The sequence below is a fragment of the Toxorhynchites rutilus genome, chromosome 3 (genome assembly GCF_029784135.1).
Source record: "Toxorhynchites rutilus septentrionalis strain SRP chromosome 3, ASM2978413v1, whole genome shotgun sequence".
NCBI classification, from domain to species: domain Eukaryota; kingdom Metazoa; phylum Arthropoda; class Insecta; order Diptera; family Culicidae; genus Toxorhynchites; species Toxorhynchites rutilus.
Window position 1 is genome coordinate 84,071,565 of NC_073746.1, and position 16,342 is coordinate 84,087,906.

Genomic DNA, 16,342 nt, shown 5'->3' on the forward strand with positions numbered 1-16,342 from the left:
TCATGAATATTTACTCTCACAATCAGCTACACACTAAATCAACGTGTGTGCGGGCCATTCCTTTAGCGTACTGAATTCATCCCTAACGCTTGTCTCTGCGCTTCCAGGGTACCCGAATGGAGGAGCGTCTCGATGATGCGATCAACATCCTTCGGAATCACTGCGAACCACAGGTCGGTGTATCGCTCTCTTCGCTCGATGCCAGCTCACCGTACGGTAGTGCGTCCGGAAGTGGGGCACAGATCATTCCACCACCCGGCAGTGCCCAGCTACGCCAGGACCCGAACAGCGATCTACCACCATCGGCGGTGACTGCTAGTGGACTCGTCCCGGTGAAAACGGAGAGATTACCAAACACCCCCGTCGGAGTTAATACCAGTGAGTATTTTGCACGGCACGGAAATACATTACCATATAGATCGTATTATTAATGCGTCGATTTTCAATTCACAGAGAAACGCAAAGAACCTCCAGATGCGGATAGCAAGCCCAGCAGTTCCGTACCAGGCTCAACGAAAGGTGCAAAGCGGCCGCGAAAATAGTAAGTAACGTAGTTTTATCATATTTTTTTTTGTTTATTCCAATTGGTCACTCTTATCGAAAAAAGTTCGTTTTACCTGCCAAAAGATTAGGCTTCATTACAGTAGCAGTAATTAAAATATTGTTTGTTTTTCTTCTTTCTTTTCATTTCACCAACCTTACGTTGACGTGATGTGTGTGCGCCTGTATGTGTACTTCTTAATTTTCGAACATATTTTCTTTCGGATGTGCCTCCTCCTATGATTTCGTTTGCGCCTTTCGCCATAAACTCTGCTGTATTACATCTCTAGTAAAAATTCGCGTAGTTGTTCTAGTGCTGACGATGATGATGATGACGACGACAATGATGATCCGGTAATGAAGGACAGAAAGGAGAAGGAGCGAAGACAAGCGAACAATGCGCGCGAGAGGTGAGATTCCCTGACTCTGGTTTCTTAGTCATTATTTTTTTTCTAACGGTTATTGGTAATTGATTCCGTATTTCTTATCTGAGAGGTTCAAGTATGCTAATGAACTATGAATGCATAATTCATTATGCTTCTGGTGAGATGAGATATGTTTTGTACCCTCAAAATTTGACGATAGCAATCTTTGAAGCGCTAATGGTCCATTATTTCAGGATATTGTTTTACATTGAAAAGATTTATGTTATATGTAGTTGATGCCAAATGTCTTAATGTTAGCATTGATCGTATCACCTTGAGGAAGGAGCACGTAGTACACTGCATCTTTCCAGTCCCACTGAAAGCACAAAAGAATCATCTTCGGATGAAGTTCAGGCTTCGCAACAGTTAAAAGCCTACTTTCCTTCGATCAAGTGCGTTTTCGATGCTCATTTTGGTATGAAATCCGTGTCCCGTTTCCGGTGACAAGCTTCGTCAAGAAAGGATCCCGATTCTTAAGTCAACTCAAGTCAAGAGGTGCAAAACCCAAACTTCATATCGATTCGTATATCTCATCTTGATTAAATGCTTCTTTTGCCTCTCCATTTTGATTGATGCAGACATCTTACCAAAAATAACTCTCCGTCGTTGCGATTAGATTTCTATGAAGTGCACGTGCGATGAATAAAATAACATATCTCCTGGACGATTGATTTCAAAAATCGCATATTTAGCGTTACGTAATTTGTGTACAACGCCAAAGTACACATGCGTAAGCCTGCATGTTTGTACAAACAGAGCATCTTAGAGTCACTCATAGCATGGTGCGGAAGAAACGTGTAGGACAACTCTATAATATGTTTTATGTTAGTGAGGTGGTAATATCTGGAACCTGGTGTACAGTAAGCGCTGTTGAATGTGGCCGGACATAACGACAACTGCATCCACGTGGGACATCGTCGTTTGCGCCGAAATGTGAAGTATGATTCGAAAAGAAAATGGCCCGATTTCCGTCCCCAAAGTATTGGAATCAAGGTCTAGTTGGATGGGAGATCTAAGCTACGCCGACTGGTGATGAACGACCTTGAAAGAAGCAACGCCAAGCCGGAAACTTATATTATTTACGTTTCTTTTAACCCTGTACAGCCCAAGCCCGCTTTTAGACGGGCTTCGCGAATTCTATTTTCAAATTATTCAGACATTATTTTCAATGTTCACCCCCACTAGAACGTCTTTAGAATATTTTCATCTATCACACATACACATTGTTTTTATGCTGGCAGCATTCTGCTAGGAGTAATTTATGTTGAAATCCGGAAATTCAGAATAAAATTGGAGTAGGTTTTTTTAGATAAATAAAAAAACTTGGGCGATAGAGGGTTAAGCCCTTAGTTTTTCCTTTTCCTTTTCCTTTGTGAGAGATCGGATCCCTTCTTAAGAATAAGATGAAATGTAAATACATATTAGATATAAGATAGGTTTAAGAATTGAGTGTGATGAGTGTGATTGAGAGTGTTATTGAGAGTGTGAGTGTGATCATTGTCAATATATCCTCATATCCCCTCCTTTTCCTGAAGAAAATATGTCACCCTTCTAAACTCGAGTTGACCGCGAGTAATCGGTTTCCTATATTATTAACATTAGAATTAAGGAAAAATGTATATATACTAGTAACAATACAGTAAGGAGTTCGGCTCCTTTAAACCTATGTAACTGAGCCTGTAAAAATAAACGATTTAAATAAAAAATAATAAAGAGGGTTAAGGGCTGCATCAGAACATCGGAATTGTTTTATTGCAAATTTGTGGAAATGTGCACCAAAGGAGTGATTACGAATTTGCTGCTCGCCCAAAAAACGTCGAAGAGGATTGCCAAAGTGGTAGGAAGTCATTTAGTCACAGTTTATCCCATCAAAAAGTCTCCACAGGATGATCCGGCTCGTATGCCAAACGTGAAACGTGTTGAAATCGGTCCGTACAAAGATTGATCGCAATCTTCCAGTCTTCCAGAGCTAGATTGAAACGTTTGATTACGGAGCGGGTAAAGAAACTACGAGTGACTCGTTCGATGAGATGGTTGAAGAAGGATACTGTTCCAGCAGAATCGAATCTTGTTCCTGGGAATGGAAATTCAACCTCGCAACGAACAGTACATCATTCCACTGGCAACATTGACAAGATTGTGTATCGTTTTGGATGCCAAGATGACAAAGCCTCGGATAGTCCCATGGATACGGGATTGGCATCGAACATCGATACAAACGCAACGTCTCCTGATAACATCGAATATAGAAGCCTCGTCGGAGCGCCATTTTATGTAGTTTACTGTATATCTACTGAACAGCAGCTAAAAGAGTGATTCGAGGGCGACTGAATTTCGGTGACGATACAGGCTTCGTTGGATATCCCGATGCAGACTGGACCGGCGATTTGACAACACGTCAGTTTACTTCCTGATACTTATTTATGCACGTAGGAGCAGCAGTATTATTGGCAAGCAAATTGCAGCATTGCGTGACCCTCTGATATCGGAACGTGACTATTCAGGAGGCTTTGTAGTTGAGTTAACTATTAGGAGATCTCGAAGCGACTTTATGTGGAGATGAAAGAGCGATAGATAAAGGATCTGTGAGATAAAGAAGTACAACAGATTGCCTATTGCCTTGAGGGAGACGCCATTTTTAACGAGCCAAGGATGAAGAAGTTCAAGAAGCGTTGCCATCTATTGGATCTGTACGACTGTCCGATGAATCGTTGAAGCTGCTATAGCAGAGGAGTATCGTACTACCTTCCAGTACCTTAAGCCGAACTAACTGACAGCGTGGATCTATCCCCACTCGTGTTGCAACTATAATTATCTTTCGTTATTCTCAATCGAGTAACAGAACTGTTATCGTCAACATAAAGTAGATTGCCGAAAATACGCTTTTCTTGTTCGTCAAAACTGATTCTGACCAAAAAACATAGTCTGGCTGCTCAGAAGTTCCGCTTGTATGAAGGCATGAAAAATGATTTAATTCATGAATAGTCGCAAAAGTCGAAGACTTCAACCGTAACAAACCGACCCCGGATACATGATTTTAAGGGTGCAGAATGAACCGAACTTATATGAATAAATTGAATCAAGGCGTCGCACAGTGGTCTCTCAGAAATTCGGATACGCAAAGTTCATTTTTCAACTCGGTTTCGCCTAAAAACCAAAAGGGGGTGGGGGGGGGCAAGGTGGCAAAGTTCAAAATTTTCAGTTTTTATCGTGTTTGGTATCAAAATGCATGTTTTCGGATACACAGATTTCATTTTTCAACTCGGTTTCATAAAAAAAATGAGGAAAAAATTGAGTTTTCGAACCATCGGTTAACTTTGAAAAATCATAACTCAAAAACTAAAAAAACGCCTTCGATTCTGGAACGGAATGATGTGTGTTTCCTGAGGCAAGATGATAAATGGGCTAAAAAGCGGTCAATAAGCAGGCATCAATTAATGCATCTCGAATTAACGCGATATTCTTCTAGATCATGATTCTGTCGTGGCTGCTAATCATAAGCTTATTCCATAGGTTATAGCAGATGCAGAGAGAAGCTAGGGCACTTTGGTCATGCTGAAGCAGTTGGATTCAGTGGTCCGACGTACGTTGCAGTTTGTTCATGAAGGTACTGTTCATCGAACACTGAGGCTGGATTTTAAAAAAAAGTTAGCGAGCTCCCTGAATTCGAAATTATTCGGTATCGAGGACTGATTAAGCCAGTAATCATGATTAATGTAGATGGAGGACCGGACGAGAACCCTCATCTTAAAAAAGTCATAGATAAGGCGATTCATCATTGAATCAATTGAATCTTGATGCAATATTCTTTGTTACAAATGCTCCAGAACGCTTGTCTTTCAACCGAGTTGTACGCCGGATGGCTCTTCTTTCCGAGAGTTAGAGGGTTTATCTTCCTCATGATAATTATGAAATTCACTTAGATGAAAAACTCAAATCAAGACAGTGACAGTGTGCAGTGATTATTAATGAAATGATGTCGGATAATATTAATAAAAGTGATATTTTTGTGTGTCATTTTCACTCTCTCACCTTCATAGAAACAAACAAATTTTCGTTATTTTCGCGATTATATGATGATGTTTTGAGGGCTCCCAGGATGTTTGTTTTCGTTCGTTTAATAGTGTTTGTGCAGTGTTCGAATTTGATATGTCCAAAAATATTTTTAAAAATAGGATTACGGCTTTATCGATTTAAGTTCAGTCTGTGGAATTGTTCATTAACATTCGAGACGTTGCAAATAAATAAATCCATTTGTATGGTAGCCCACCTAAGAGAGGGGGGAGGAGTATCTAACCACCGTAAGAACATTTATTGCATCCTAAAACCAGACAGACAAACAGACAGACTGACAAAAAACCATTTTTATATATATAGATTGAAAAACAATCAGTTATAAGATTTGATGTGTATTTTGGCTCATGACATCATCAAATTGAGAGTTATTTAAATATTGTTCCGTTTCTTCCATATACATTCCATATTGAATGCAAATAATAACGACACCTTATTTTGTTTACCAATACAAATATACTCTGCCTACCAGGAACCGAAATCTTCGAAGGTGAAAAATGAAGACCGACTCTACTCTCAGTAGCTTCGCTTCGACTAGAACTGCTTCGGCAGTCGCCGTCAACAAAAAGTGACTTGAATAGAAAATGAATTGACTAGCGTTGACTTGCGAGGATGATTGGTGAACTAGTCCAGTCAATGGTTATTTTAACTGACGCGACTAATGAATACAAATCTGCCTCTTTCCATTTTCCCTTGACACTAATTTCATACCCGCGTACGCAATCTTATTATACGTCCATATAAAGAGGAACAAAAACCTGATTTCTGATGCAGAAAAGTAGTTACCCCATCAATGGACGGTTTATTTTCTACCCATCGTGAACGCAAACCAACGAACTTAGACATTTATCAAGTATGCTATAATGGTCCTCGCGTTAGTATTAGTATATTGCGAGCAAAATAGCGCACACACACTGCACGCTATTTTATGCGCGTGAGTAATTTTCGTGTACGATACAAAAAAATGTAGCTCACCTGTAGCTTCAAACCACGTTGAACTCTAACATCGATGCATGCATAATGATACTTGGGGAGAGAGATGAACTAATTCGTTTCGGGGGAAGTCACTTCAAAATGCAATGGAGACAATTTGACTGGGAAAAATGAAATGATATAGTCGAGTCGGTAGAGGGAGATAGCGACTAATCGCCCGACTGACTGTTTAGTCGTTTTGGCGGAGAAACTGCGTGAAGAAGCCAAAAGTCATTTCCGACTGAATACGAATGTAGACAGCATCTAGAGTCATATGTGAATGAATGTCGAATTTAGTCAAATATATAGGGGAAGGTGATCCTGATCAGACCCCCTAAATTGCGAATGCGTTCCCCCAATTGATGGTAAGCACATGAGTGAACGTGTTGAATAACTACGAAGCAAACACAGAGGGTCACAGAGGGTTTGTATAAATCAACATTAATTCATACCAGCTCCTGTTCCTCACAGCCAAACACTAGATGGTTTAAAAGCACAAATCTCAACAGATGTGAGCATTAATTTCCTTCTCTGTTTGTTCGAAATTCTATGAACTTGTCAAACTTCATTCGAAGAACCTTTGATTCCGACCTGGGCAGATGTCTGATTTTCTACGTTGATATTTTCATTATTTAATAAAATCTGAAATGTTATGAAAATGAAAAAAACCACTTTAATTTTGCGTTATGATGGGAAGGGGGTTTGACTTGCGTTACTTATTGTTACACAGGAGGGGAGGAGAGGTGCTCCAAAAATCGCACTCGCGTTACTTAATTTGCGCAGCACGCCTAATATGTTTCTTTCGTTTTGGGGGCGTTTTTTTGCTGCTTACTTTTGACTTAGTTGTTTGGGTAAACCTTTTTTTAAAATCTCTTCATAGCCTCCTTTTAGGCCTATAAACATCGTCCAATGCTGCTCTAGTTTGTTCCGAATGATAGGATTTCTCCAAATCTGAAAAATGGCCATTCGTTTCTACAAATACTTGCCCATTTAAATAAAATCTTTTTCCCGTCAGTCTTTTCTTCAAATTGGGGAACAAAAAGTAATCCGAGAGAGTCAAGTCTAGAGAAAAGAGGGATGTGAATCGAGTTTCCATTAATTTTGTGACCACGACTGCTGAATAGTCTTCAAAAACATACGCAGCGGTGCCCTTCTAAATTCTAGCGCCCGCTTCGTCTTCGCTCGTCTTAAGCAAAGCATAAAAACAACAGCGCGTCTCTATACGAACCGTTTACGCTTGTGGGAAGAAAAATATCTCAACAGAGCGTGCAATCCAGATTCAAGCACGCAGTATAGAAGTACGGCGCAAGCACGACGCAAAATACAGCGCAAAACTGGGCGCAATAACGGTGCTGACAACAAAACATTCCATCTATGTTTCGCAGTGTTTGCCAATTGATTCATTCACTGAAAAAATCGCTTCCGTTCGTTCAAATATGATCATACAGGAATAATTTCCCCCAGCGGCATTATTTTGTTGTTACGTGCTACAAATCACGACCCAAAATAGAACGAGACAACTCTGCATCGGTTCGCACTTCATGATACACCAGCACGCAAACAAAACCGTCATGTACGCTTTCGGTGCAGAAAGTTTATTTTCTTCTTTGCCTCTAACATAAACATATCGAACCTCTCCATGCATCATGAAACAGCAGGATCATACGGACTACGCAAAGCGAATAATTCATATTCAGCTAATGTAGCAGATCCTGATTTTTAATGGCGGGTTTACATTAGGGAGATCTATAGCTATAGATGGATTTATTCACGTGAAATAGGTGTAAACGGGTGAGAATAAATATGATACACTTATTCGAGGTATATATAACTTGAATAAATTCAGCATATGTAAACGCTTGAGAATTTCTCACTGGTGAGAAATCACTAAAGTTGGATGCAGTTCTACTTCAGGTGAATAAATTCACCTAAAATATGAATATATTCATTATAGAAGTTCACGCTAGTGTAAACGGTTGAGGCGATTTCTATAAATCTCATCATATTTCTTCACATGAATATATCACTAGTCTAAACCCTAGTCTATATATATATATATATATATATATATATATATATATATATATAAATATATATAAATATATATATATATATATATATATATATATATATATTTATATATATATATATATATATATATATATATATATATATATATATATATATATATAAATATATATATATATATATATATATATATATATATATATATAAATATATATATATATATATATATATAAATATATATAAATATATATATATATATATATATATAAATATATATAAATATATATATATATATATATATATATATATATATATATATATATATATATAAATATATATATATATATATATATATATATATATATATATATATATATATATATAAATATATATATATATATATATATATATAAATATATATATATATATATATATATATATAAATATATATATATATATATATATATATATAAATATATATAAATATATATATATATATATATATAAATATATATAAATATATATATATATATATATATATATAAATATATATAAATATATATATATATATATATATATATATATATATATATATATATATATATATATATATATACATTTACCGCTGAAGTTTCGCAATTCATGTTTGTTCAACTCAATTTTTGAAACAAATTTCATTTCAACCCTCCATCACCTTTCAGAATACGCATTCGTGACATCAACGAGGCACTGAAGGAACTCGGCCGTATGTGCATGTCCCACCTAAAATCGGACAAACCGCAAACCAAGCTCGGCATACTGAACATGGCCGTTGAGGTTATCATGACATTGGAGCAACAAGTGCGAGGTATTCAGTGTACAGCTAACATTAAGGTTGATTGTTTTAACTCCTTTCTTCTTTTTCCAGAACGCAATCTAAACCCGAAAGCTGCTTGCCTCAAGCGGCGGGAAGAGGAAAAAGCCGAGGACGGTCCAAAACTGCCCCCACATATACTGCATCAAACGCCGTATCCCTCACTACCCGTAAGTAACCTCAAGCAAGAGCGAGAGTGAGAAAGCGTGGCAGACAAGGCAAAAAGAAGCGACCATGCTTAAATAATTTAGTAAAACGTAAAAAACAACAACCCCATTGAATGACCACCCCAGGCTTGCGCGTGCAGAGATGAATGGAGTGTTACGAAACCAATACTAACAACAACAAAAAATGAACCCTAAATGCAATCTTTTTCTTCTCATATCTCTCCTCTCACTGCTCACGTAATGTGTACCTCCATCAAAAACTGGATGTTGGTTTGGCTGTGCTATCCATCCAACTAACTACAAACAAACAACCATTGTGCATCATCAAAATATGATGTGTGGACCCTCCGAAAACAACAACAACATAACAAATTTGTCCAAACACACGTTCATACCGTTGCCATCGCGCGCGCTATTCACGCGCAAAGTAGGGTCCGCCGCCAAATCTTCCCCACAACCCCGGACCGCCACAATAGCATAATAATTTAAATAATTTAATTCGAAGATAACACAGCAAGCGGCAGCAGCAGCAGCAACACACATGTACATATACAACAGTAGTAGGTGAATCGTGCGAGTGCTCGGACTGGTGCATGTGGATGATGTGAGAATGAGTTTGCCGTGGTATGTGTAATGAGAGCGCGCGCGCTGTTGTGAATAATATGAGGCAAGTTTACGTTTTAAGACGGAGTGTGTGTTATAAACGCTAGGAACAGGAACAATATGGCAAGGAAAAAACAATGTTTTGCCGACACGTCTGTGAAAGCGCGGACCCCCAGAAGATTCTCTAGTATTCTATAGAAAATAAAACGTGGATTGAGGCGGAGTAGTAGCAAGGACAAAAGCGATGAGGAAAGGATGTAATCACACACAATCACAGCTTGCTGCAAAAGTGAAGGGGAGTGCACTCCATTACTACAGGTCAAATCCGCGAAAAAAGTGAGTCAAATCCGAGAGTGTTTTTTTCGCAACTGAAGGAAACTGTCCCATTTGTGAAATTTTACCAAAATTATGATTATTTTTCAATAAAACGATCTGATGATTGAAATATTTCACATCAATGAATGCATTTTGTTGTGAAACATTTCACTCGATCGGTGTGGGAGGGATAAAAAGTAAATAATGGTGAGTACGAAATTATTGCCACACAGTATATTATTGAATCAGATATTCAGATCGAAATATATTTAGATCAGGGCTGATGGGCTACATGTTACAACACAGTTCGGAAGCAAAAGGCAGTGCCAATTTCGATCAACTTGACCACAACAAATCTGTGGCTAACGTGCGGTGAGAGTCATGTCAATAGGACACTCAGGCTGTCCCAATTTAGCTAACAGCACCGATAGTCACGTGGCATGAATTGTCTATAGACGATCGTTATTGACCTGCATCTGTCAAAGATGTCAAAGAAAATGCCCGCTTCAAGCTGTACAGGGACCACACGATTCTGACTGATTTCTCGATCCCCCACACACGTTCTTATATTGGATCCTATTGTATAAATCGAGTCGATAAGAGTTTTGGTCGTTAGCTCTGTTTTGCTTTCATAGTCGATCGCATCGACTCTACATCGATTTTTCGAGTTGTTCTAATGTTTTCCTTTGGTAAACATTTCAGAAACGCTTAAATATATGCAATTAGCAAGAACTCGACTCGATTATCTCGATTTACAAAATACGATTTTGCTCGATGTGATAGTGATAATGATGGTCGATTCGATTTACATAATATTGCCTATCATGGTAGATGACAAGAGCTTCCGATGAGCCATCGATGACTTTATTCCACTGAAGGAAAATCAAGAGGAGGCTCATGGTCACAAAATCTGAAAGTACCGGTCTTTGGCCGTGGAATTCATGGTTTTGTGGGGTTCGAAGGAGGCCCACGAATTGATCCAGCCGTTCTCTGAGACCTTAGTCGTTCCAAATAAACTTCAGGAAGCACTAAAGGTGTTGAACATGGAGAAGGAATCGACTGGCATCTCAAAGATGACGGTTCTTAGCATCTGTGTGATCGTCAGGACTTAGAAGCACGTGATACGTTCATTCTACAGAACCTTTTTCCCCTTTGACAACAAGAAATTCGGGCAGACAACTGTTTCTGGTAAGGCTGTGTCTGAGCGAAAGAGTGTCAAAATTCAACACTTTTCTTGACTTCTGAACCCTAACTTTGTGGAACCACAACCTTCTGACGTAGGAATACGAATTTCATTTCTGTACTGTGGTGAAGGTTCAAAGTTTTGAAAACTAGAACGAGAACGAAGTGGTATGATAATCACTTCATTCGGAAGATAAACGGTTTACGAGTGATTTTTGATAATTAATGATCCAAACACTTGCCCCTATAGGCCAAAAAATGCCTTGAAAGTAAACTATTCAAATCCCGACAATCTTACTTATTGACGGTGCACGTAAGCCGGGAACACTTCTATTCGTATGCTTCGTATGCAATTGCACGCCGGAATGTGTTTTCCAAACACGAACTACGGAAGCGTGTGCCATTAGTGTTCTCCGAGGGAACCTTTTCCCTGGATTTGTACAATCTTTCCTTTCGGCTTACTTATGGACTGAATCCCCTAAACCGTAGCAAACCCCAACTAGGGCAGCCACTAACTCGTCATGATCCGCCAGCTCCAAAATGGTCCATTCGATACGGCGGAGCACGTGATCTGCTATTCAGTTTGGGATTTACTTTTCTTTATATTTACCTTGAACTCCTTCCCTGTTAGGAGTTCGGATGACGATGGTGATTTCGAATTTGGAACTTGTGCGTTGATTGATATTTCTTGAATAATTTTTGCTTGATCCGGTATCCTTCATTGGGCGCAACTACTTGTCGGTGATTGAACTGAACTTATTCGACTTCGTCCGTCCGTTTTGTTCCTCTATTCTTAGCTTTCACCCGCATAGGGTCCCAAATAAACATTGCATTATGTGCCCTATTCTTTCGTGGCCTTTGCGCACATCCCATGCGCGATGAAGGGTGAGACCTAGAAATACAATTTTATCACCTCTCTGGCTCATACAGCGCTCTCGCCTTGGGTCTTATCAAAACATGCTTTCCACGAAAAAAAGTTCAAGTGGGAAACATGTGGCTAATTGCGAGAAATAAAATGTCTATTTCTATTCCTTCGCCTAGCACACTACCGCTAGAACTAGAACGCTAACTAGTTTATTCGCCCATATCTCGCTTGGGTCTTGTTTATTATAAATTCTGGCGCATTTATCTTTGAAGCTATACATACAGATTTTGAAAGAAAGGAACAGACACGTGGTTCTCCCGCTGGCATTGATTACATTCGATTCTTTTCTTTGTTTTTCAAATGCGCCTGTATTTTATTTATTTATTATGCGCTTGTTTGCGCTCAAATTGCCGGCCCTGTTATCTAAGCTGGGTCCGTAACAGCGGGATTATCGTCACTGATGATGCAAGCAAGCTGCGAGAGATCCCGATGTCATTGGACCTTGTTAAGACTGCCAACTAAGAGTACTTTATAATGTTCGTTCACGCCGACAATAATTTTCCAGTCCTACGTTAACAATGCGGTAGTGTCTTGAACATCACCCTTCTGGTTTTGGCTAAACCACGGTTTCATGGTTCCTCGGTTTTAGCTTAAAAGTTTTAGCGGTTTTAGCGGAAGACAACGGGAAATGAGCAAAACGCACCACAACATGGGTGATTTTGGAACCAACTCAACCAGCGGATGCCGAGCAATGATCTCTGGGGTCGTTTCGGAATTCGAGTTGAGGACTTCGGGTTAGCCATAATGGACCGGAGATTTCGAGATTCAAAATGAAGACTTCCGGTTAACCAAACTGAACCGGAAGTCGGTAGGGAATGGCCATAAAATCTCACAACATCGATATTTTCTCAACAGTCTCGGCTCAAGGAAGCTAAATATTGATCTTTTTTTATTTTGGAATTCTAAATGGCGACTTGCGGGAAACGGGAAATGGCCAAGAGGCGCCACAACATGGGTGATTTTGAATCCATCTCGACCAGCGTATATCAAGCAATGCTCTCAGGTCATTTCGGAATTTGAAATGAGAACTTCCGGTTATCCAAACTCGACTGTAAGTCAGTCCGGAATGGTCATAAGACCCCCCGCTCTTAATATCGACATTTTTAGAAATGCATTGACCAGCAGAAGTTTAATCTTTCTGAGGTCATTTTGGGATCCAAAATTCCGACTTCAGGTTGGCCTAAAAAAACAAAAGTTATCCGGAAATGACCATGAGGACCCATTAGAACTCACAACGATAGCATTTTCGGAATCGATTCGACCAGCGACCATCTTAGAGTTCATTTTGGAATCCAAAATGGTCACTTCCGATTAGTCTGGATTGAGTTCGTGGTTCAATAGTTGTCAGGCTTGACATAATATCTTTGGCGTTTCAGATTGACGTAGTGAATCCGATTTTTGTCCGCAGTGACGATTCAATGCAAAAAAGACAAAATCGTCATTCGACATCTGTCACCTTCAAATCGTGTGGAACATAATTTCCTTGCTCTTGGAGGTATTCTGCGGCTTTGAGTCGTTTAGAAATAGCTTGTCGAGTTACTCCCACTGACTCTGCGAGCTATGTTTGCGTTTGACACGAATCTTGAGCGAGTAATGTCTCTGATTTCTCGTCTTCAAACTTTTTCAGTTGACCCAGATGCTTTCTGTCTTCAACAATAGAATCACCATTTTAAAATCGTCCAAACCACATTCCCTATCCGATCAAATTCGACAAGCATTCGATGCGGTTTAGCTGCATTTTTCTTTAAATGGGAATAGAAAATCAAAACGTCCCGAAAATCGTGCTTATTGGCAACGAAACTCGAATAACGCAGTAAAAATTGAACTTATGCAAAACTCAAAGACTTGTAGAAAATGTTTAGATGACAGAAGTTGACACTTCCCGAATCAATCGACTATTTATAGCACCTTGAGTCATCTTGCGGAAACGAAATTACACAATTTTTTACGTCATTTTTTTTTTTTTTGCGCGGACGCATCGACCTCGAGAAAAGTGATTCCAGTCTAATAATAAGGCCACCCTAAATTTTTCGCATTTGCTCTCATCTCGGCAGGATGTAAACAATACACTACAAAGTAAACCTATGCAGAGTTGGGTAATTTCTGTGTAATGTGACCAAACAATTACAAGCATTCGAAATTGTGGCAATAATTTCCTACTCGTCATCTGTATTCATTTAGCAATTTTATAATTTTATTTTTTCCAGGATAATGATTTAAAACTATTATTGTTGTGTTTTGTGCTCGATCAATGCATTCTGTTTTAAAATAAATGTTTTGTCGGTAGACTCGTCATCATTTTGATATCATTTGCTCAAGATGAGATGACTCTACGGAAGGTAGTTTCCAAGCATGTTACTAAAACTGCACTCGGAGAGGGCACTCGCTAATAAAATCGAACATTTACCGTCAACAGTATTGCTCCTTGTATTCACTACACAATCACTCAATCATAGAAAAAAGGTTCATGAACTATGAAAGCAATCAATGTAATCAGGCAGACTCAAAACATGATATGAGAAAAAGTCTCATCTAATCTCTCGGTTTTGTTAATCATCGCTTTTTGTGTGACTCCTTCTTTCCCTTTTCACAACAAGCTCCATCCACAATACGGAAGATTTCCACTTAACCTGTACTGGTAACCGAAACAAAACTTATTTTCGCAACAAACAGTTACTTACATTTATATACTTAATTTCGCGCAAAATTTCACATAGTGAGATAGCATCAGAGAGACCGCCATTTAGACCCCAGGACAAGAATATGACCGCAGAATATGCACAAGTGACAAATCAGTTTTATATTTATGATTTCATCATCCTCCATCCTCTGTATGTATGTATGAGTAGAAGCAAGAAAGAGTCCTATTTTTTCCTCTCGTTCACTTCACAAGCGTATTTAGTACTCTTAGTAGGCTATAAGTTTCTTCGTTAGCTTTAGTTTTCCTCTGTTTACTGTCTAACGAAAGGTGTAGAGTTAAGCTTCTAGTTTTGTTTCCTGTGTAAGGCAATCATGAAAAAAAGGTAAGGTGTATCTCTGTAACGCACACAAGAGTGTTTTACGTTGTGTTTTTTGGTAACCTATTTCTTCTGCATACCAAGAGCGAGAAAGAGCGGGAAATAATAAGATGTAATGTGATATGTAAAATTAAAGCAAGGCTCGGAAATGATGCACACCACCCCCACACTTTTATTCAGAAACAGAAAAAAAGCGGCGCACCGATTGTAGGGATTCCCCTATGGGGAGGGATTATCACCTGGAGGTGGAGAGCGGAAAAGGTAGCTAGGCATTGAAGCATCACATTTTTTTCCCACAATTGAAGATTTCCGAAGAAATCTCTCCATCGGGACATCGAGGTGATAAGTGCTTTCCCACTGGGAGTGAAAATTTACTTAATATTCTTTTTACCTCTAGTTGCTAAGTAGATGACAGGACAAATGAGTTATATTATTTCAATACTGTAAAATGCAAACACAGCAAGAAAGATAGAAAAATTTTATGGTTAGTTATTTTTTAATTTTATTTTAGTTTTCCTTTTATGAATATATTAAAAATTGTATTTTAACTGGTAGTTTTATTGCTATTTGTAACAGAGAATAAGCACATGAGCGCAGAAATAAATCGAAAGCAGATAAAAAAAAAGTTCATTTTTGGTATGAGATAAGCCCGCAGATAACGCAAGAAAAAAAGAGTCTAACGCGCAAAGAGATGTATAATTGATTGTATAAAGTATCGAAGAAACAGCATTTCTTCGAAATCTGCGGAGTGAAACTTTGGATCACAAAGCAGAACATTTCAGTTTTTTTTTGTATTCAAATCTTGATAAACCGTTTATTTTATTAACCTAATTTTAATAGAGAAGTAGAATGCTTTCGGCGAAGCTGAGTCTTGCACCGGGGCAGCAAGGAAAACAAGAAACAGAAAGGTATTTTTATGGAAAAACTATATTTTATAACGTTTTATATTCGAGTCGTGAGCGTGAGCTTAGAGTAAATATTTCTTGAAAGTGAAATTTTTATCGTCTTGATTTTTCATCATCAAAATGCAGACACCATTTGCACAGTATCTTTTTTTTTATTGAGTCAGACACCAACGACAACTGAATGAGAGGCACAGAATATAAACATTTTTTTTCTTCTGGCGGAAGCTTGTTCTCACATTGTTTTATATTAATTTTCCCCGGTAAATTTCTGTCTTATAACTGAATAAACACACACACAGGCGCTCAAACTTTGGACGAAACGGAATGGTCAAAACA

General features: G+C 38.5%; 1 protein-coding gene across 5 annotated transcripts in view; it reads left to right on the top strand.

Moving 5' to 3' along the window:
* The window catches only part of LOC129773931 (protein daughterless), a 122,752-nt gene extending 106,458 nt beyond the window's left edge, over nt 1-16,294 (top strand). For 3 of the 5 annotated variants that reach the window (XM_055777600.1, XM_055777603.1, XM_055777604.1), the window contains 6 exons: nt 108-378; nt 454-541; nt 831-950; nt 8,741-8,886; nt 8,947-9,062; nt 9,491-16,294. In XM_055777600.1, coding sequence (XP_055633575.1) covers nt 108-378; nt 454-541; nt 831-950; nt 8,741-8,886; nt 8,947-9,062; nt 9,491-9,535 — 786 coding nt within the window. In that variant the 3' untranslated portion in view covers nt 9,536-16,294. Of the gene's footprint in view, nt 1-107; nt 379-453; nt 542-830; nt 951-8,740; nt 8,887-8,946; nt 9,063-9,487 lie in introns of all 5 variants that reach the window. The other 2 variants (XM_055777602.1, XM_055777601.1) reach the window with 2 other exon arrangements.
* Nucleotides 16,295-16,342: the final 48 nt, after the last annotated feature.